This window comes from Mesoplodon mirus (genome assembly GCF_964341445.2).
Source record: "Mesoplodon mirus genome assembly, chromosome: 17".
Lineage (NCBI taxonomy): Eukaryota > Metazoa > Chordata > Mammalia > Artiodactyla > Ziphiidae > Mesoplodon > Mesoplodon mirus.
The window spans coordinates 11,159,455-11,182,453 of NC_138993.1; the positions used below are offsets into that span (position 1 = coordinate 11,159,455).

Consider the following 22,999-nt stretch of genomic DNA (forward strand, 5'->3'; position numbering starts at 1 on the left):
TTTACACATTTGATAATGGTTCTTGGGTAGACCAGATTCTACTTAAGCATTTACAACTCATTAAGGAGATTAGTCTAAAAAATTCTTCAGTGTTCTCCCATTTTAGTGTATACTATTTCTTACAGAGATTTATGCTGAGTCTTATAGACTTAAACTTTGGTATCTACTTCTTTTAGTTCAGTCAGTAAGTTGTCATTGTTTTTCAAACCTGTTTATTTCTCTGTGGTTCACTTCTGGAGAACCTCTTCTAAGTTACTAATCATGGGTTTACAGGTTTCGTAGTAGTGACCCAAGTTAGTTGGATATATGAATATGAAAAAGTAATCAATTCTTGGTGAGACCATGGCACGGTGAAAATGATGCTTGAGTTGGTTTTGCTAGATCTACAAGTAATATCTAAGAGAGTACACGATCTACAATAATTTAGCTTTTCCTGGAAACATAAGGTTTACACTGGCTGTTTCATGGTACTTTATATGTATGTGATCAGATGACTACAGTTTTTAGCTCAAAGTTGGGGTAAGAGAACTGGTAATAGCTAACGTTAACTCCTTAACTGAATGCTAACTATATGCCTGACTTTGTTACTAAGTGCTTATAACCCAATTACTTTATTTATTTAATCTTTACAACAACCCTATTAGGTAGGAACTTTTATTCCCATATTGTAGATGAAGTGACAGGCTTAGAGAAGTAGCGTCATTAAAGTGAGTGGTGCAGCTAAAATCAGAATCCAGGAAGTCTGAATTCAGAGCCAATCTCTTAACCATTCTCATAGCTATTTTTGTTAATAAACCAGAAATAGTAGGAGGAGTTGAAGTCGTTTCACACATAGAAGTAAAACCAACCTTTAACCAGAGAGAATATCTAGGTCAGTAAAAGGTTGGAAGTTAGCATAAGGGCTAGTTTCTTATAAAGTTGAATTTTGGAGCTGTTACAGAGAAAATATATATACAGAGTATAATATTGTACAATTTGAGAATATTTTGTTTTTAAATTCTTGAATTCTAGAAGACTTTTAAAATATTCGCTTCTTTGTCATTAGTTGCTGTGAGAATTAAGTTACTTACTGTATGTAAAGCACTTAGAATAATACTAAACGGCATGTGAGGTTAGGTGGTGGTATTATTATTACCATTATTTTCAAGTTTATATGATACAGTGTGCTCATCCATCCATATTAATGAACACCTTTCATTGATGGAAAATTAATTTGACTTCTTGAATCTAACCTGTAGCCCCTGTATGAACCTAATTTTATTTTCCTTCACTTCCTCTTTCTCAACTACTCACTATTTATGTCGTCTTGATGCTTTATGTAATTTATAAGCCAAATGTAACCTTTTTTGGAATAAAGTAGAACATATGTAAATACATATATAGACCTTTATTTCTAGAAGTTAGCACTGTTAGTGCAGGGACTTTTTCTTGTCCACAGATGTAGTTCTGGTTCTTAGAACAGCAAGTTCTAGCCTTTAATAAATGAGGTATTTGTTGAATGAATGACGTCACATTTGTCACGCATTTTGTATATGGCTATTATTTTCTGCCTAAATTTTCCATTCTCTAGATCAAAAAGACATCCAGTTTGTTAATGTTCTTCCTTAAGAATGGTACTTATTACTGAATAAACTAATTCATGTGAGATTTGATCAATAGAGAATAGGAGTTATCATTGTATCTTTTATTCCATGTGTATTTGTCTATTGCTGCAGTAAAGTAGCATTGGGGAGGAGGAGTACTACTTTTGACTCACTTGGCGTAATGCCACAAGTCAAATATGCTGCCATTAAATCAGCTTTCTTTCCCAGTTCACGTTTTTTTTAAAAAAATACTATAAGTATTTCTCTTGTAAACATTTTTAACATTAATTCTATTATTTCAACATTTACTGTAAGTTTGCTAATATATTTTCATGTTTCTTCATATTCTATACATGGAGATTAGACCCACCTATTCTTTTTCAGTTACATCTATTTTATTTGTCAGTCTAGTAATCTAAAAGAAAATGAATTTTCATGTCTTAAAATTTATCCTTAGTGATCTCTGCATCTTCTAGTAATTTTCACTTTTCAAAGCCAAAACCTTTTTAAGGGAATTTGTCCAGAATCCCACCTCTTAGTCATTTGCTCTATTTTACTCTATTTTTCTAGATTTGAAATCACATTTTCAAATTGAAAAAAAAATTAGACTTCTCTTTGCTAGTTTTAATTCTTACAGCACCTTTCACTTATCTGTAGTGAAATTTTTATCAAAATTAGTTTCAGGCTAGAAGACTTGAAATTTTTTAGCGTAGCTAATACTTTCTTGCTAGCTAAATATTTGTTTTGCTATTATGTGTAGCCTCTCACATTATCATTGGTGATTTTTTTTCTGTTTATTTTTAGCTGGTTGGTGGAGAGTTTGACTTGGAGATGAACTTTATTATCCAGGATGCTGAGAGTATAACATGCATGACAGAGCTTTTGGAACACTGTGATGTCACATGTCAAGCAGAAATATGGAGCATGTTTACAGCCATCCTACGAAAAAGTGTTCGGAATTTACAGACTAGTACAGAAGTTGGGCTAATTGAGCAAGTATTGCTGAAAATGAGTGCTGTAGATGACATGATAGCAGGTATGGGATTATCTGACAGGAAAGTATAATTTAAATGTTTATAAAGATTCATATACTTCTCTTTATATCCTATAGGTTATATAGTTTTGTTGAAGCTACCTTGTTTTAAAATAGATAGGTAGAAATGTATGGGAAATTTGCCTTTTATGTTAAGGGGAAACCTGAAGAATGAAAGATGACTTCTGTATTAGACAAAAATAATTACTATTTTGGTTTTCCAGGTTTTAGAAAATCTCAGTAATGTGGAATAAGTGCTATGAAATCTATCAGAAAAATAGTACCTTTCTATGTAGAACTTAATTAAACCTTTATATAATTAAATATTACAATACATATTACATTTCTATAAAATTAGCACTTTATTAGAAGTTCTCTGAACTCCATGTTCTCCAATCTGACATATATGGTACTATGACAGGAGGTGCTAAAAGCCTTCGGACAAGCAGGCTGTAGTTTTTGGAAGTGTCGATTTTACTTTGATATTTTTTTGGAGGAACTTTTGTGTTAAAATAAATGCAGATATATTGTTAATTAGAACATACTATTTGCATGAAATTTCAAGATAAAAATAATAATTTGGTGTTTGTTATGTGTTATTTCAAATAATAATTTTCATATCTGTAATTCTTCACTGTCAATCCTTTACCCACCTGCAAGTCCATTCTCCTCTGTGGTTAGATGCACTTCAGTAGAAATGTTTTGAAAGATGGTCCCAGAGCAACAGTTATTCTCAGAAAATGAGGAGTTTAAAATGTTGATTCTCTTAAGCCATGAATCTTCCGTATAACTTTCTTCTGACATGAAAAGGTTTCATAATTCTAAAAGTGCTAGTATAATTCCTCACAATATCTGATCATATCTGATCCTTAAAAATAGTTCAACACCAGAAAATCCTCTATAATATTTTGATCTATGCATAATTAATTTTAATATCAGTAGAACAAAACATTAAACAAGAAAAAATGGAATGAAGAATAAAGATCAGTGCTTTTTAAATTTAAGCAATATTTTGAAATTTTTGTTTTTCTTATAGAGTATATTAAAATCATGTCTAATTGCTTTCAAGGTGGCATCTATCTCTGTTTAGAATGATTTAGTATTCTCTGTATTGGTTACTAATGGTTAACTTCATGAAAAATGAGAATCAAAATTAAAACATCTTTTTGATGAAAATATGGTACCATCTGCAAATTTTAGCATTAACAGGAATTTATATGTATAAACTTATATGTACACATGTTGTATAGAACATCATGTGATCTTTGAATCCTCATATCTGGATTTAAGCCCTAAAAATTCTTTTTCTTTTCTTTCTTTCTTTTTTTTTTGTAAATAAAGTGCACTTTATAGAATGCACTTTAGAAAATGAGCCACAATTACGAACATACTAGCTTACTGTACATAATTCATGAGCCCTGAGAAGTAAGCTGATAGTAAGCATGATAGTACCACAAAACTTTTCACATTTTCTGTTATACAAAGCTTCTTAATTCCTTTATCCTTTATTCTCATTAATGATGATGTGGATAACACAAATTTTTCACTTTTTGTTATTTAAGTGATGAATAAGTGTTAGAAAAATACCTCTACCTTACTTTTCCGTAGAGAAATTAAAATTTAGATGACATACTAATGAAGGACCAGTAACCACCAAAACACTACTAAGTTTTCACTCTGAGTGTTTTGTAGCATGCTAAGTTCAAAGAAGTTCTTTTCATTTAATAATATGGAGATATCGTATTAGAAGGTGGTTAAACATCTATAGTAAATTGATAAGAGAATTTCATAGTCTTAGTATTTTTTCTCCTTTAAAAATCTGGTACAGAAAAGACCTTTTTTATAGACCTTTTAAAATTTTATTATAAAATTAAAAACTGAGGTGCTTGGCTATCTTATCTGTATAATAAATAAGAAATCTTAATAATTATGTAATTAAATACAAATTTAATAGATCACTTTTTGTGACGTACATAGGAGATGCGATAAAGGTTTGGAAATAGAATTCTTTTAAAATAGTATTTGTAGGCATACCTTTAAGAAATCTTCTATGAAGGTTTTGTCATTGCAGCTAATTGCTTAAAAATGCTTTATATTAACTTAGGATTTTAAAGTGCTTGGTTTTTATCTAGAATTTTTTCTTAGAAACAGATATTCTGACTAACATGTAGTAACTATGAACATTTTTATTACTTGAATGATGAATGGTCTTTCATTAAAAGATATCTCTTTAAAATGGCATATCCACAGTCACAGGTTTATCGTAGAGATTGCTTACTTATAATGGTGTAAAGTAAGAATAAGTCAATTCTTTATTGATGAAAATAACCATATTAAATTTCTAATTTGAAATACATACATAATAAATATTTTTAAAGTCTCAAAGTTCAGCTAACTAATCTATGATATTGGATAATGTATAGTACATGTCAATAATTATTTCAACTTATCCTAACCTAACCTATTTTATTAATTGATGATAAATTGTTTATAATGTATATGTGTATTTATTATAATAACTTGCGTAGTATCTTTAATTCTTAGGACATGCTTTAGAAATTGAGAAAATGAAGTATAAGTATTTAGATGTTTAATTTCTTGCAAAAAATGATTGATAGAGGTACTATTACAATGTCTAGAGATGAGAAAGTAATCAGAGACAAGAGATTAAATGTATAATTTTTTCTTATTATCTGGTGAGCTGGTGTGTCTCTTATATGAACATAAACACATTATCATAATGGATTATCACTAGTCAGATGTTCAAATGGTACTTCTATTTAGAGACTAGTAAGTAAGAGTGAGGGCTCTGGAGCCATACTGCCTAGGTTTGAATTTTGACTACCGCTTACTAGAGTGCGTTCTTGGGCAGTGTGATTAAGTTATCTATGCTTCACTTTCCTAATTTTTAGAAGGGGATAATAATAATACTTACCTCATAGGCTTGTTATAAGGATTTGTGAAGTTAATGCATGTAAACCACTTGGAATAATGCCAGGCAAGGAGTGAGTGCCCCAAATTGTTGTTGATGGGCCAAGGACTATTTCAAGAATGTACTTTATTAAGAGTAGATAATTCTAAAAGAAAATGTGGTTAACCATCACTTTTTCATTTGAAAATAACAAATTTACAATGCTAAATCATTGTACCATTGCATTGTTTTGCCTACTTTTCCCAGCATATAGCAGATTTGTGTGTGTGTGTGTGTGCACGTATGTGTGTGTATTCTGGGAATTTATAAAATCCATTTTATGTAATTTTTCAAAGAGAACTTAATTGAAATGGTAATTCTGATGGGAAGAAAATCCTAAAATTCAAATATAATTTTTTGCTTACCTGATGAATTAAAAATTGTTAATTAAAACGGCTATTCATGAGGACATTTAGCTATAATACATATCCATATATATGTAGAAATGACAAGGTAACTCTTGCTCTTTCAAAAAGTATATTTACCTTGACAGATGGCAGCTCATGACTAGAGTTCAGAATAACTTTATTTTCCTTTGAAGATCTTCTAGTTGATATGTTGGGGGTTCTTGCCAGCTACAGCATCACTGTCAAGGAGTTGAAGCTTTTGTTCAGCATGCTTCGAGGAGAAAGTGGAATCTGGGTAAGCCGTGGTCAGAGGGAAAAGTATTCAATATCCTGGGTAAGCCGTGGTCAGAGGGAAAAGTATTCAATATCAGTGCATTAATACTTAATGTTCAACAGTTCGTCTCTAGAGAACTATAAACTTGAATTTGTAATGGAAATTGTTCCTCTTAAAGAGTTTATTAAACGATTTAAAATTAATTTTCTTTCAAGTTAGAAAACATTCTGGTGCTTAAGGTGATATATTAGGTATTTTTGTTAAATTTGTACAGTGACATTTCTTTTTCTTGTTTCCTTAGCCAAGACATGCAGTAAAATTATTATCAGTTCTTAATCAGATGCCACAAAGACATGGTCCTGATACTTTTTTCAATTTCCCCGGTTGTAGTGCTGCGGTAAGTTTTAAATACATATGTTTGGTTTTATTTCTTTTAAGGCAACTCTGTGAAGGTATAATTTACATACAGTAAAATTCCCCAATTTAAAAAGTACAGTTTGTTGAGTTTTGAATAGTCCTGTAACCACCATGACAGTCATGATTTAGAACAATTCTGTCACCCACCAAAATTCCCTTGTGTCTCTTTGAAGCCTGTTCCCTCTCCCTAGGCTGTCCCTTGCAACCTTTGATTTATTTTGTGTTTGTATAATTCTATCTTTTCTAGAGTTTCATATAAATAAAATCATATAGTGTGTAGTCTTTTCTGCCAGGCTTCTTTTACTTACCGTAATGCTTTTGAGATTATCCATGTTATAGTTTATCAGTAATTCCATTCCTTTTTATTCTGAGTAGTATTACATTTTATGGATATACCACAGTTTATCCATTCACTAGTTGATGGATTTTGGGGTTTTCAGTTTTTGGTTTTTGTAAATAAATCTGCTAGGTCTTGAATAAAGGTCTTCTGCAGGTATGTATTTTTATCTCTTGAGTAAATACGAAAGAGTGAGATTGCTAGTTTTTATGTTAAGTATGTATTTCATTTCATGATAAATATGCAAATTGCTTTTTCTGTAGTGAAAAATTTTGCATCCCCATCAGCAGTGTATGAAAATCCCAGTTGATCTGCATCCTGGACATTGTGTCTTTTCAATTTGCAGCATGTAAATGGTTATGTAATGGCACCTCATTGTAGTTTTAATTTTGTATTGCCCTTATGACTGATGTTGAACATTTTTCATGTGTTTATTAGCCATTCTTAAATCTTTTGTGATGTTTGTGTTCAAATCTTCTGCTCACTTAAAAAAATGTGATTATTTGTCTCGTTATCTTAAGAGTTCATTATATATTCAGGGTGTAAGTTAATTTGGAAATGTGTTTGTCAAACATTTTCTCCCAGTCTGATGCTTGTCTTTTTATTTTCTTAACAATATTTCTTGAAGTACAAAAGATTTTAATTTTGATGGAGTTCAATTAAAATTTTCTTTCTTTTATGACACATGCTTTTGTAATCTAAGAAATCGGTATAAACCAAGGTCACAGGATTTTTTTCTCTTAGGCATTCTACTGAAAGTTGTGTTGTTTTACCTCTTATGTTTAGGTCTGTGATCCCTTTTGTTTAAATTTTTAAAACACGATGTGAGGGAAGGTTGGAGGTTAAGTTTTGTTTGTTTAACATATGACTGTCAAATTGTTTCAAAGCCATTTGTTGAAGAGACAGTTCTTTTCACATTGGATTGTGTTGGCACCTTTCTTGAAAACTATCTGGCCGTGTTTGTGTGGATCTAGCTCTGAGTACTCCAATTCATGGGACACGATATATCTCTCCCTTTATTTCATTTTCTTTGATGTTTCAGTTTTCAGCATGTCAGTCTTAAACATCTTTTGTTAAATTCATTCACAAATATTCCATATTGCTTTATGCTAGTATATAAAAATGCAAATTTTTTGGTATACTGACCTTATATCCTGAGACCTTGCTAAACTCACTTACTTGTCCTAGCAGTTTTTTTTAGTAGATGCCTCTTTATTTCATTTTGTACCTTATTGCACTGGCTAGGACCTTCAATTAGTAATCGTAACAGTCTTGACTTATTCTCAGTCTTGGGGAAAGCATTAAGTATTTCACCATTAAGTATACTATTAGCATTAGGTTCTAAGATATATCCTTTATCAGACTGAGGAAATTCCTTTCTATTCCTATTTACTGGGTTTTTTTTTTCATCATCAGTAAGTTAATACCAGTGTTGAATTTTATCAAATGCTTTTTCTGATTTTATTGAAATGATCATATAGTTTTTCTTCTTAATCTTTATTAATGTGATGAATTACAGTGACTGATATTTCATTGTTAAGTCACCTTTGCATTCCTGGGATAAAAACTGCTTGATCGCAGTGTAATAACCTTTTCATACAACACTGGATTTGATTTGCTAACATATTGCTAAGAAACTTTGCAATTACTTCTATGAGTGATTTGATGATCTGTTTTTCTTTTCCTGTGATATCTTTCTCCAGTTTTGATGTTAGGGTAATTCCTCATAAAATGAGTTGGGAAGTATTTGTTTCTCACTATTGAAGAGTTTGTGTAGAACTGATAATACTTATTCTTGAATGTATGCTGGAATTCACTATTGAAGCCATGTGGGTCTGGAGTTCTGTTTGTGGGAAGGTTTTAAACTACGAACTTAAGCTCTGTAGTAGATTTAGGGAAATTTTCTATTTGTTTTGAGTAAGCATTGGTAGTGTGTGTCTTTCAAGTAATTGTCCAGTTAATCTAAGTTGTTGAATATATTGACATAGTTGTTAATCATATTCCCTATTATCCTTTTAATGTCTATAGGATATGTATTGATGCCTCCTCTTTCATTCTTGTTCCAGTCAGTCTGGCTGGAAGTTTATCCATTTTGTTGTTCTTTTCAACTAGCTTTCTCAGTAAGCTTGATTTCATCATTTTAATATACATGGTAGCATTGTAGAGCATATGTGTAATTTTTGGCTAGAAGAACCGGTTTTGATTTCTGAATCCTCTAGTTCATTACTGTAGAGGACTAGTCCTTAGTGTTTCCTAGCTTACTTTCATGTAAAATATTAGCATTTTATAATGGAATAGGGTTATTGTGAGCCTGTACTGAAATAATATACTATTTAAGCACTATATAAGTTGTAAAACATAATGTAAATATTTATTGCTCTTTGGTTATTACAGGTACTTAAATGTCCTTTCAATCTCCTATTTCATCAACCATTATCCTAATTTTATATTTTTTCCTGACTATTTTGTTACTAATCTTTTAAGTTACAGTTTCCACCAATTGTGAAACAAAAATAGGAAAGTTAAAATAAAAACAAAACACTTTCAAGATGGAAGGAAATCATTTTACATATCAGTTTGTTAGTGTAGAGCATATATAATATGTATGTATATTGTGGTACTTAGCAGAGAAAACACTGTTGCTGTCCCTAAGGGGATGAGGGTTCTTTTATATGTAATAGTTCTACTTATACACATATGTATTTCTAATACATTTTACAGAGCTGTTGTTGACCTGACATCTGATAGATTTCAGTCTAAGGTATGGGGAAGAAGAGCAAAGTGTTTTGACTGAAACATAAGCAAGTTGCTGTTTTATATATAGAATTAGCAAAGTTTAATTAAAATGGAATTAATAACTCTGTTTTAATAAATTGCCTGAATTGCCTCAGTAAGATGGCAGTTAATGCTGTTTTTAGCCACTTCGTCACCAATTACCTATTGGTATGCAATGCATTTTACACACACATACACACACACACAGATAATTTTATTTATATGTTAGTAGTAGTGTATGGTTGAATTGTTTTTGCTCAGGGGATATTGGTGGACTTATACTATCTCTTCCGCCTTTCCTGGTTTTTCCTGCATCACTCATTTCCATAAAGGGTAGTTTGGATCAAGAGTATATTCTCTGTAGAGGAGGAAGCAGGGAAGGAACTAGAACTTCTATAACTATTATTTCATTTGAGTCATACAAGCTATATAAGATAAATGATATTATTGTTGTTACATCAGTTGAGAAAACTAAGTAAGCCTCTACAGTATAGCATTGTTCAGAGTCTTAAAGTAGAGTCACAACCTGAACCAAAATTTGTCTGGCCTTAAATCCAGCGTTTCATTTAACAACGGATTGGCTAATTTTCAGACATGTTACTCCTGCTATTGAACTGCTGAGAAATTCAGATAGGAGCTGATTTTAAAACCCTTACCATTACAGTGTGTTTGATAATCTGCTTCTGGATGAGCATGAACCAGTGCCATCTTAGTAACAAGAGGGTACATACTGTTTGGACCACTGCTCATAGCAGTGCCTTTGGATGATTAAAATCATGATACAACTTACTTTCCCTCTAAAATAACCATATATGCTAGGCCTTCTGAATTGTATTCTATATTGTGGAGATGCCTTACTATGAGCCTGCTGCCACCATATGAGCAGTTTGGTAATACTCACAGGGAGTTAGTTGAATTCTACAGTGATCAGTGTAAAGGTGAATGACAAATGTAAGATGGCATTTTACGTGCTCTGTGACCTTTATGGATATACTATATAGATTTGCTTTTCATGATTATGATCTATTTCTTGAATTTGCTTAATTTAAGAAATAGTACCCTTTTCTATTCACTGAAATAGTTAACTGAAAGCATCCTATCTGAAATCATTTCTTTTGCAAATTGCAACAGATAAGAATATAAATTTTGGAGTCAGCTAGTCTAGGAGACAGTGAGGGATATAGATTTCAGAGTCCGATGGACTCACTGGACACAATGAGGGATACCCAACTGTGGATACCAAAGTATTGTAGAAGGAAATACAGAGGAAATGTGAAGGCAGCTTAAATCCAAAATCACGGAGATAGTCCAAAGGTCATGCCGTTATCGCCATGGGATTAGAAGGAAATATAAAGAGTCTAGAAAATGGGTGATCAGGCACAAACGGTTGGGGAGTAAATGGGCCTGGATTCCACGTAAGGCAGTACTCTACAAAGTTAGCTTTTGTGCCTTAAGGGAGAGTGTATGCATCAGTTAAAGAGTTGAAAAAGGCTAGGGATACAATGTGTACTGTAAGAAGGAGCTGGTTGGTAGGTAAGTAGGAGCAGGAAGTTGAGGCATACCCTCTAGAAATGGGAGAGTTCAGATCCCTAAAACATTTTTTCTAGCTGTTACATATTGAAGACTATACTTCAGTTAAAAATATAATAAATTTAAAATACATATGTAATAAAAAAATAATTTTAAGACAATGTCCTTGAGTAGAGGTAACTGTCTTGTTGAAGAGATTGGCCATAATAAAGATCCTTATTTATCTATGGAATTTTTAGAAGTCCACAATGAAACTGAGAAAAATGCAGTCCTAGAGCCTCTCAGGTGTTTCATACCAGTTGTAGCAAGGCCAAAGACTATTATTATTTCATTATCACTCAAGCTTATTAGCTCTTCCTTTTGTGAGATTTTTTTCTTTTTTCTGTTGTATTTTGGTTCACTAGTGTTTGCAACTGAATGTGATTTAGGACTCTTTCAGTCCTACTGTGGTGGAAGTGTAGTTCTGGAAAACTTGAAGAACAGCTTGTCTCAAATTCTTTCCTGTATCTCTTAGTTTAATGCAGCGTATAAGTTCCAACGTGGGGCTCAGTAGACCAGATGATGAGACTGATGATATAGAAAGTGCTAGGGCCACTGGTTGGAAGTAAGAGATCTCTTGGGCATGAGGAGTAATGGGGGAAAAGAGAAGGAATGGGCTGCACTCTGCATGCTTATTAACGCCGCTATGATAGTGCTGTCATGGACTGCTGTGGCTGGTATGGAAGGGCACTTGGGTATGCTGGTTGTGGCCAGAGGTTGGAAACCATGAATCTGACCGTTCCAATCATGTTCCACAGGCATTATGAGCAAATTAATATATTTGTTAAGCTATTATTATAATTCTATAGAATCACTTTACTTTTCAATGTCCTCAATAAATATTTCTCCTGTTTACCTTGGTACTCTGAAGCAGCTATAGTAAGTGAAGTCTGGATTAGTGAAGCTTATGGAGGTATTAACCAGCAGTAAACTTGGCAAGAATTGCATTTTGCTAGCAAACAAAAAAACAAAGTAAAATATTTCCCTTTTTAAAAAGTCGAAAAAAGGCTGTATTGACAATTAAAGTGCCTGGACTAATTGCTTAAATATTAAAATCTGAAAGGACATTGTATAGGAAAATTTTTATTCATTGTTAGGGTTTGAGTCTTCATTTGAAATGGTATGTGTGTTTATGTGTTTTTTTTGTTTGTTTGTTTGTTTTTTTTCTTTTTGCGGTATGCGGGCCCCTCACTGTTGTGGCCTCTCCCGTTGCGGAGCACAGGCTCCGGATGCGCAGGCCCAGCGGCCATGGCTCACGGGCCCAGCCGCTCCGCGGCATATGGGATCCTCCCAGACCGGGGCACGAACCCGTATCCCCTGCATCGGCAGGCGGACTCTCAACCACTGCGCCACCAGGGAGGCCCTGTTTATGTGTTTTTGTGTGTGTGTTTTCGTTTTGTTTTTATGCAGCAGGCGCTTTGCCACTTTGAGATTTTTCATTGATCACATATTGATTACTTTCTATGTCTTAAGTCTCAATGCTGGGAGTATAAACTATATTTCTTAGGTAGACACAAAAGCAGCTTGTTAGAATAAGCTATTGTAGATTTAGGTACTAAGTGCTATGGGAAAACAATGAAAAGAGAAACTAGGCTGGGGTGAAGTCCAGGAAAGCTTCACAGGAGAAGGAGATATTAGCCTGGTATTGAGGGTAATTGGGATCTTGTTGGAGGAAGTGTTTTGCACAGAAGTAGCATCATGTACAAAAAGGGGAGCTCTAACAGAACAGGTGGAACAGCTGCTATGTTTAGATATACTTTGGAAAGTGGGGTAAGGTACAAGAAGAGAATAAGATTGAAAGGGTTTGTTGGAGCCACAGTATGTGTGAACAGCCTTGTATAACCTGAAGAAATTTAAACTTCATTTTATATGCAGAGGATTTTTATATGGAAGCTATATGTTATATTTGAGTAAGGTCATTATCAGCAATATGAAGGATCTGTTTGGAGGAACAGCTCAGTTATAAAATCATAAACGGGGGCTTCCCTTGTGGCGTGGTGGTTAAGAATCTGCCCCCCAATGCAGGGGACACGGGCTCAAGCCCTGGTCCGGGAAGATCCCACATGCCGCGGAACAACTAAGTCCGTTCACCACAACTACTGAGCCTGCACCCTAGAGCCCGTGCTCTGCAACAAGAGAAGCCACCACAATGAGAAGCCCGTGCACCACAACGAAGAGTAGCCCCCACTCGCCGCAACTAGAGAAAGCCTGCGCTCAGCAATGAAGACCCAACACCGCCAAAAATAAAATAAATAAATTTTTAAAAAATCATAAAGGGTACTTATCTTTTATGTGAAGGAATTTAGATACCTCATAGAAAGATAAGTAAATCCACTCATGTTTTTTGTCTTCAAGTCAAGTTATATACCACTTTCTCATTTTTTTCTTAGAATGTCTAGATTTTTTTTATTACTATTACCAACTGAATACTATATTATTCCTTTCCTACTTGTGAGTGGGTTTGAATTGGTTTTGGTCATAAATTTCAATGGTTCAGTTTCTGAATGATAAATCTTTTGCTTTTGTATTAATATTATTTCTTAATTCTTATATTTCTTCAGTATTTATTCCATTAACTTCTCTATTGCTTTTGGATTTGAAAATTCAGCTTTCTTTAATCAAGTGAAATATTACTGAAAACCTAACATAAACTATAGAAAACTGAAAATTCTGGAGCCTATGTATAAGGGACTGTATATTGGTGAACTTGGAGGTGGACTTCTTGGAATACAGTCTGAACCCTACTACGTAACTTAGATATGAAACTTGATTCATTGAATATTTGAAAATAATGCTACTAGAGTCAAAAAACAATATTAATAGATTATCTTAATATGATAATAGTTTCTATTTTTGTATTTGTCCATGATTCTTTGATATTTATACCTTCATTGTTTTTTAATCTGTGGAAGCCATACTTGACCTTAGTTACTATTACATTTTCTTTAACTGATACTTTTGTATCTTTTTCCATTACCTTGTAGGCAATTGCTTTGCCTCCTATTGCAAAGTGGCCTTATCAGAATGGCTTCACCCTAAACACTTGGTTTCGTATGGATCCATTAAATAACATTAATGTTGATAAGGATAAACCTTATCTTTATTGGTAAGTAATATATTTAATTTTAGTACTTTTGTCTTAAGCATTTCAATCTTGTAAATATGTAATAGTGTCAAGTGTCAAGGCAACATATTAAATAGAATAAGTAAGTAAATATATATATGTTAAAACTACAAAGATACAGTTATGTCAGTTTATTTTATTCATTTTTTGCTGTTGATTCTAGGCAACCTGCCTCACTATTTTTTTCCTCAATTACATTTTAAGAGTCAGGGGTTACAGACCTCCTATCTCCAGTCTGCATAGATCAATTGTGTGTCCTTAGTGAAAAAAAAAACCCAAAACAACAACAACAAACTCCTACCAGATTTCATTCACTTTGCTTTTTGACTTAACATGGTTCTGTGAGCGTAATTAAGGTATGCTTTAAAAATATTGATTTTGATAACCATGTAAGAAGTTATAATTAGATAAGATTAATTATTTGGTAGATAACTAACAGAATGGGTTCATCAACCCAACAATGGGTTGACCTGTAAGGACTCGGAACTTGATAATTTTAGTTTACCAATAATGCCAAGTAATAAGAATATCAAAGTTCCGTTTGTTATCTTACTGTATGTACTAGGCATTATAAGTGCTTACATGTATTGCCTCATTTCATACTTGCCGTGCTCTGAAATAAGGTTGCCTGAGTTTAAGTTCTGCCTCTGCCATTTACTGTTTATCCTGTGCTTTGGTGTCTTCAACTGTAAAATGAGGATAATAATGGTACCTATCACATAGGATTTAATGGTAGCATAATATTTAAAGTGCTTTTTGTACAATCACTGTTCAGAAATGTGAGTGTAGAAAAATGTGAGCTATTAATAACTTGTAAACTCTATTACAAAAGATTATATATGGATAGTAATGAGAGAGAGTCTTAACAAGCATCTGAACTTCCAAACATAAATGGGGATGAACTTCAGAAAGGTCATTTTGGGGGCTTCTCTGGTGGCACAGTGGTTAAGAATCCACCTGCCAATGCAGGGGACACGGGTTTGATCTCTGGTCCAGGAAGATCCCATATGCCGCAGAGCAACTAAGCCTGTGTGCCACAACTACTGAGCCTGTGCTCTAGAGCCCACGAGCCACGACTACTGAAGCCCAGGTGCCTAGAGCCCGTGCTCCACAACAAGAGAAGCCACTGCAATGAGAAGCCCGCGCACCACAACGAAGAGTAGCCCCTGCTCGCTGCAACTAGAGAAAGCCCGCAGGCAGCAACGAAGACCCAGCACAGCCAAAAAAAAAGTCATCTCTAAATGCTCACTGTGCCATACAAGATGTGATACCATTTACATAATGGTATGATTATGATACCATCATATGTTGTGTACATTTCAAAAAAAAAGAAAGCTCATTTTGGGAGATCATATTTTTATTTCAATAATACTGTCATTTGTCAAAGCATTTACAGGTTTTTTTTTTTTTTTTTTTTTAGTATATATTGTGATTGAATTCACAGCTGGAGGAGTGCTCCTCTAGAAGAAAATAACTATATTTCATAGTCACATCTTTTTTCTTTTTTTGAGTGAAAATGTATTCCTTTGCTTGATTACCTACGTTATTTATCAAAATCGGCTGTGACTTTTTTTTTTTGGTAAAGTTGTAAGCTATTTTCAAAGATATAGTAGAATTAAAGAGCAAGTTGATTTTGAAAACATTAACTGTGTACATGATTTCTGTATTTGTTAATTCCATGTGGTCATTGAAGGTATATGAAATCTACTTGGTAGGCTTTTGTTGGCTATTAATTTGTTTTTATGTATTTGTGATGTTTTAAATTGAAATATTAATAGGTTCTATAGTCTTCTGTTTTCCCAATTTAAATGCCTTCTTTTAGCTGTTCTAAACTTTTCATGTTTTCGTCTTTATTTGGTACATGTAATACCCCTTCTACTCTATAGGGATGTAAGTTTGATTTTTATAATTATGTTTTATATTATTTGTATAATACTAATCTTTAGATATATTGTTCTTTGTCACAGAGGATATTATACTATTCTCAGTTTTCTTTGCAGTTTTCGTACTAGCAAAGGAGTTGGTTACTCTGCTCATTTCGTTGGCAATTGCCTGATAGTCACATCACTGAAGTCCAAAGGAAAAGGTTTTCAGCACTGTGTGAAGTATGATTTTCAACCACGCAAGGTAGGTATAAGTAAATTATCTATTGAGAATGACACAATTCACCATTCCCACTCTCTTAAAACTCACCTATTATGACTTCTGTAATATTCTCTTTTATTGGTTTTCTCGTGACTCCTACTGCTTTCCTCTTATCCTTATCTGCATTTTCTTTCTACTTTTCTATCTAACTTTTGACATAAAAAGATCAGGCACCTGACCTCTCTCATTCTCTTGCTGTGATCTGTTGTATGGCATTCTTTCAGTGAACATTCAGTATGTATTTACTGAGTGCCAGACACTGTTGTAGGCACAGGAGATACGACAGTGAACAAAACAGACAGCATCCTTGCTTTTGTGGAGCTTATGTTTTTTCGGGAATTTTTATTCAGTTTTATGATAGCTTTCCTCTCTTATTCTTATTTCCAGAGCTTTATTCTTATATTCCCATCTCCCTATGAGATATGGCCAAGTGAATGTCTTTCTGGCCCCGCAGCCTTAGAATGTGTAACATTGAATTTGCCATCCCAGTCCCATATCATTCATGTTCTTAAGTCCTCTGTTTTTTTTTTTTTTCTTTTTTTTTTTCTTTTTTTGCGGTATGCGGGCCTCTCACTGTTGTGGCCTCTCCCGTGGCGGAGCACAGGCTCCGGATGCGCAGGCTCAGCGGCCATGGCTCACGGGTCCAGCCGCTCCACGGCACGTGGGGTCTTCCCGGACTGGGGCACGAACCCGTGTCCCCTGCATCGGCAGGCGGGCTCTCAACCACTGCGCCACCAGGGAAGCCCAAGTCCTCTGTTTTGATTAAGAGGCTACTGTCTTCATAGTAGTGGGGACTTGAGTCAGCTTCAGCCCCTCTTTGATCTTTATATCAGTCAGTTAAATTTCCAAGTCCTATACTTAGTATCGCTGAAATACAGCTTTCACCTTTATAAAATTCTTTACATGTTGCTTAAATTCCTTATATTGCTCTCTTTTTATCTTGGACCCTCTGTCTCCTCCTCTTCCTCCTCCTGATTTATATTCCTGATCATATTATTTCACTGTTCAAACCAATCATTTACTTCTTACTTACTACAGAATAAATTAAAAGTTTTAGCCTAGTCTTTCATGATTTGGATTTTATTTTCAGCTCTTTACTTAAACCTTTTATTTTGGCAAAACTGAGCTGATATACATGCTTCACTTTTTTATCTTTTCCTTTTCAAATGTTCGGTCTCTGGCCTGAAATACATTTACTTGTCCCCTTACTCTCAGCTCTAGGTCTTAAATCCCACCCCATTGTTATGTTCCATTTCACATAAGATTTCCATGGAATCTGTCCCTTATTTGCCTTGCTTTGCTCCCCAGATACAGTCTCTCTTTCAGCATATTATTTCAGTATTTCTTATGGCTGTTATTTCTTTTAAACCTTTATTATTCATTTATATGTACATTATTTAGTAACTATTGAGACTAAGCTAATGTGTTAGATTCAATTTTGTATTTCCTCATATGCCTAACACAGAATATTGAACTTGGTAGACTATCAATGATATATGTTAGATAAATAAGTAAAATATGACTTTAACAACCAAAAACCCTTTTGTTTCCTAAAGGAGTAAGTTACATTTATTTGGACAGCTAATTTATATTGAGCAGTTTATTTCCCCGTATTATGAAATAAATGAGGTATTACTATTGATACAGTGACAAAAAGGGCATGCCTTGTTGTGATCAGTGCTTCTTTGTAGGTAAGTATCCCAAGAACCTTTTCCATGTGGCAGTAAGAAGAAAAGTAGTCATGGCAATAAAGACCAAGTAATTTAGGTTGTTGCTATGTTATACACATTTAAAATCTAAAGCTTGCTAGCCTTTTTTGTTGTTGTTCCAGCATAATAATGCATATTGCAAAGCTAAGTTAATTTTTGGAATTGTAGAGAATAGAGCAATATCCATGACCGTTAAGAGAGATTTTATGCTTTTTGAAAAAGTGTTTTGCACAGGTTTAATGGAAAACACAGTTACTTCGAATGCCAACAACTGCCACATTCTTAGGTCTTCATTCTGATCCTAACATTTTGGTATATATTATATATAATTTATTTATAATATATTATTATATATAATTTGTGTATATGTAAATGTACTATATAATATACAGAAATTATGCAGTATCTTTTAAATTTTCTTTACATCTATGAAAACAATATTGAAGTATTTCAACAATCATTATTAATTCAAAGATTATTCCAAGGCAAACTTTTATATGAACTTTGTGACTTTAATTGTAGATCTGAGGAATTATGTTACTCTAATTATAATTCTACCTTCTTCTCTCCCTTTCCTCATTTACCTCCTCCTCCGTCTCTCCTCCCTCCTTTACCTCCTTCTCTTTTGCTCATCCTTTTCATCTCCCTTTTCTTTCCCCTTCTCCTCTTCCTCCTCTCTCTTTTCTTATTCTTCTTCCTCCTTCTTCCTCTAACCTTATTTGGTTTAGGTAACAGAACCAGTGTTAGACTAGAGATTCAAACTTCAGAGTAACTGGTTAGTGTATGTGTGTGTATGCTGTCCTCCACTATGGATTTATAGATGATGAACTCCCTTTCTAAGTCCAATGTTAAACCTCCAGGTTTGGTAATACAGAGAGACTTTTCTTAAGGGAGATTCAGCTGATCCTAGCAGCCCTGAATCTTGTTTCCTGAGATTGAAGGTTTCACTAAATTCAGCTTCGTCAGTAATGCTGGCTTCAAGGAGAGGGATGTTGCTCTCCTGTTAATGTTTTGACCCATGAAATATACCTTTGCTTAATATCCGCTAGAATATGGATATTCAGAGACCAAGTTGAAACGTACTTTTAAAAGTCTGTTTAAAGGTAAAGAATAACAAGAGGAAATGCAGAGAAATATGCAACTGTATCATTAGATATATAGATATAATTCACTCATTATCAGCTGGGATTTACTAGAAAGATCTTTCTTTTGTTTACCGGACTCCATCTTCTGCCACAGTAACCAAACATTTGAAAGTCCAGAGTCTAAAAAAACAAGGGACAGAAGTATAGTTCTCCATATATACACTAATATGTATAAGATGGATAACTAATAAGAACCTGCTATAAAAAAAAAATAAGAAGTATAGTTCTCCTTCCCACATGTTTAAGGCCTGGTCCCCCTTCCAGGTTCAAGGGTCTTTCTTGGATATAGAGCAGTGGTTTTGTTCACCTTCTTCAGGGCATACTCTACCCCTTATCCACAGGAACAACCATAACAGATTTGATGAGCCCATATAAGGTGGTGAGAATGCTTCATTTCTTTTTCTTTCTTTTTTGTTTGTTTTCTTGTTTGCTTATGATCCCATGTGTATTGTGCCACATACTGAAGAAAATATTATTTTGGAGGGAGTTTTCAAATATATAGTTTTATTTTTACATGAGTCTAATAAAAATCTTTCTCTTATGTAAGGGATAGTTTAATAATTATTTCTATTAAAGAACATCAATTTAACAATAATTCATTAATATATACTTAGAAAATAGCTTAAAAGCAATGATTCTAAATAAATTTATACATTAGAATGGGAGTTATTTTTTTCTTGATACAAATCCCACTTTTTTTCATATAAATCTCGTTGCCTCTCCTCTAGAAATTCTGATTTATTAGATTTGGGATGCTACCCAGACAGAGTTTGCCAAATGTGCCAAATTATTTAGAATTTTAGTGGAAGCTTGTTAGAAATACAGATTCGTGGAATTATCATTTTCATGTCAGGAATATGAGTTTTTAACAAATGCTCTAGGTGATTTTTCTCATCGGACAAGTTTAAGAAACAGTGGTTTAAAGACTATAAATAAGAAAACTTAGCATCAAGTTAAGGATCAAATAAAGTTGCCATTAACTAAAAAAAGCAATTCAACCCCTTTGTTCTCTCCCTCTCTCTCTCTCTCTCTCTCTCCCCCTCTGTCTTTACATTTTTCCCCTTTGAGAAATGCATTCCCAGTTGTAATAGGTCTCTCTCTATATATCTTGTTAGGAGCAGGATCAGGGAGTTATGTGGGTTTTGAAAGGCCTTCTGTAAAGATTTTTATAAACCTTGAAAATCATTAGTATTTGATTTTACTGTTTCATTATTCGAGATAACTCCATTTTTAATTTTTTTCCCTTTCTTTAGTTTTTTCAGGGTATACCCTAGCTAAGTTGTTATCCTTCCTAATAAGGGGTTTAGCTAGACTATCAAAAAGTGCTTTCCTAGTGGTACCACTTAACCAGATGTTTGACCTTGTGAAAGTGAATGTATACAATTAGCACATTACCTACTATGTAGTAAATTTACTCAATGCATGTTAGCTACAATTGATATTTGTATAAATATCATATTACATTTTTCTGATGAATTCTTAATATGCATCCTTTTTTCTTGTTCCTGTTGTTGTATTTCTTTTATAGATCTATTTTTGAGTTTCAAACTAAATGTAGACCTCAACATACATGTATAATATCAGTATGCATATATAGTCTCCAAGTTTACTCCTGTTTCCTTCAGTCAAAAAAATATCAAGTCAAAACTTGGGCTCTTTTGATTTAAAAAGTCACTTGTCTGTTATCTGTAGAGTATCTTGATTTACTAAGGAAAGAGAATAGAAAGGTTAATTTTCCTATAAATAAGTACTCTTTCATTCATTAAATTGTGTATTCATTTATTCACCCATTTAACCTTTTATGTTAGTGTTATGACCAAAAGCAAACTCTGTTTATAACTCCAAACTTAATTATCTGGCTAATAACTGGATAACTATATTAGTTATCTTAAGTTGATGGTACCACTACCCATTTAAGTGAAAAATTGGAAACCATCTTAGACTCCCCTTTTCTATATTAGCAGTTCCAGTCAGTTCTGTTAATTAGTTCCTGTCCCCGCTTTTTAAAATTACCAATGCCTTTGTCTTAGTGTAGGCTCCTATGGTTTTCTTACCTGGACTTCTGCTGTGGTTTTCATTTATCTTCATCCACACTTGCCTAACTGCCCCACTTCCTTCCTTTTGCCAGTTATGTTCCTAAACTATGGAGATGATCATTTCACTTTCCTGCTCAAAATTCTTTAGTTATACCACATTATGCAAAAAGTAAAGGCTGATGACAAAAGGGGAACTATGGGTCTCTTTATGATCTGGTCTTTGTCTATTTTGCCTGCCACACCTGAACACTGAGAAAAGTTTTGTCAAACCACTGTGCTCCATGTACTATATTAAGTTTCTTCTGCCTGGAATGTTTCCCCCTTGTTTACTCAACTGATCTATTCATCCTTCAGGTTTAGTCTTAAGCTTTATTTTACTCTTTTAGTGAACTCTTCTCGGTTAGCCTTCCTTCTCTGTCTTTCCTTTCTACCTACCCTCAGTCATTACATCTTTTGCTCACATATGTGTAATTTAGGTATTATCCATTGTTTTATAGTTGTTTTCATGTTTGTTTCTCTAATGAAACCTCCTTTAGGCTGTATATGTTACATTTCTTTATGTGCCTACAATCTGGGGGACACTTGCCATGTAGTAGGCCCACAGTAAGTTCTTTGAATGAACGACTTTGAGGAGTAAATATCAATTTTATCAGAAAAAAATCTCATAATGAAGAAATAGTAGATAAAAAATAAATAGAAATATAGTCCGTGGTGTCTTATTTATGGGTATCAGATATGTGTTAAGAACAGTTTTTCATAATTTTCATATATTATCTTAAAATTGTCTTTGGGCAACAGAAAATACCTTTCTATTAATAGACATTTATTTATGTCTATTGTATTTAGACACTTAAAATTTCTAAAAATTTTATTCCAAAATATAAAGATTGTATCTCCTGTTTTACCCAGATAGCATTCTGGTTGAAATTTTTTAAACTCGGTGAGTGTTAGAGAGGTAAATTTTAATTCTTACACCTGTAAACTTCAATAAGATTTTTCTTAAATTTATTTTAAGCTCAGTTTCTTGATAATTTTATAATATTTAGAAACATGAGTCACTAAATGACCAACTTTGAAGATTTTCTTCTAATTTTAATCAGGTCCAACATATATGTTACTTTCAGGTCAGGTGAAAGCCTCAGTTTGCAATAAATTAAGGATGATCTAGAATAAATCAGCTTTAAAACAGACGTGTTTTAGGGGTTAAATGGTTTGACCTGACTTTTTTTTTTTTATGTAATTGAGGAAAAGTGTTACTTGCATGCCTGTCTTCTGTGAGTTGTTCAGTGCACTATTTTTATTTTCTAAATCAAAATGAATAAAATTAAATTTTGTTCAAAGTATTTCAGATACCTTGAAATGATTAATATTTTAGTGGTTAAGAATTACTCTTATGACTTTATATTATGTAAAATATGTATGAAATAAATTGAATAGTGCTTTTAACTAATCTGAAGAACAAACTTTGTACTTTATATTTTTATGTGTTTAGGGAAAACTAGTCTAAATCTCTCTTAACTGATGAAAGCATAAT

General features: G+C 33.3%; 1 protein-coding gene across 4 annotated transcripts in view; it reads left to right on the forward strand.

The window, feature by feature from the left end:
* Positions 1-22,999, forward strand: part of NBEA (neurobeachin) — a 612,123-nt gene that overhangs the window by 61,300 nt on the left and 527,824 nt on the right. For all 4 annotated transcript variants that reach the window (XM_082602053.1, XM_082602054.1, XM_082602055.1 and 1 more), the window contains exons 2-6: positions 2,388-2,619; positions 6,129-6,229; positions 6,510-6,605; positions 14,291-14,412; positions 16,431-16,557. In XM_082602053.1, the coding sequence (XP_082458179.1) occupies positions 2,388-2,619; positions 6,129-6,229; positions 6,510-6,605; positions 14,291-14,412; positions 16,431-16,557 (678 nt within the window). The remainder of the gene's footprint in view (positions 1-2,387; positions 2,620-6,128; positions 6,230-6,509; positions 6,606-14,290; positions 14,413-16,430; positions 16,558-22,999) is intronic.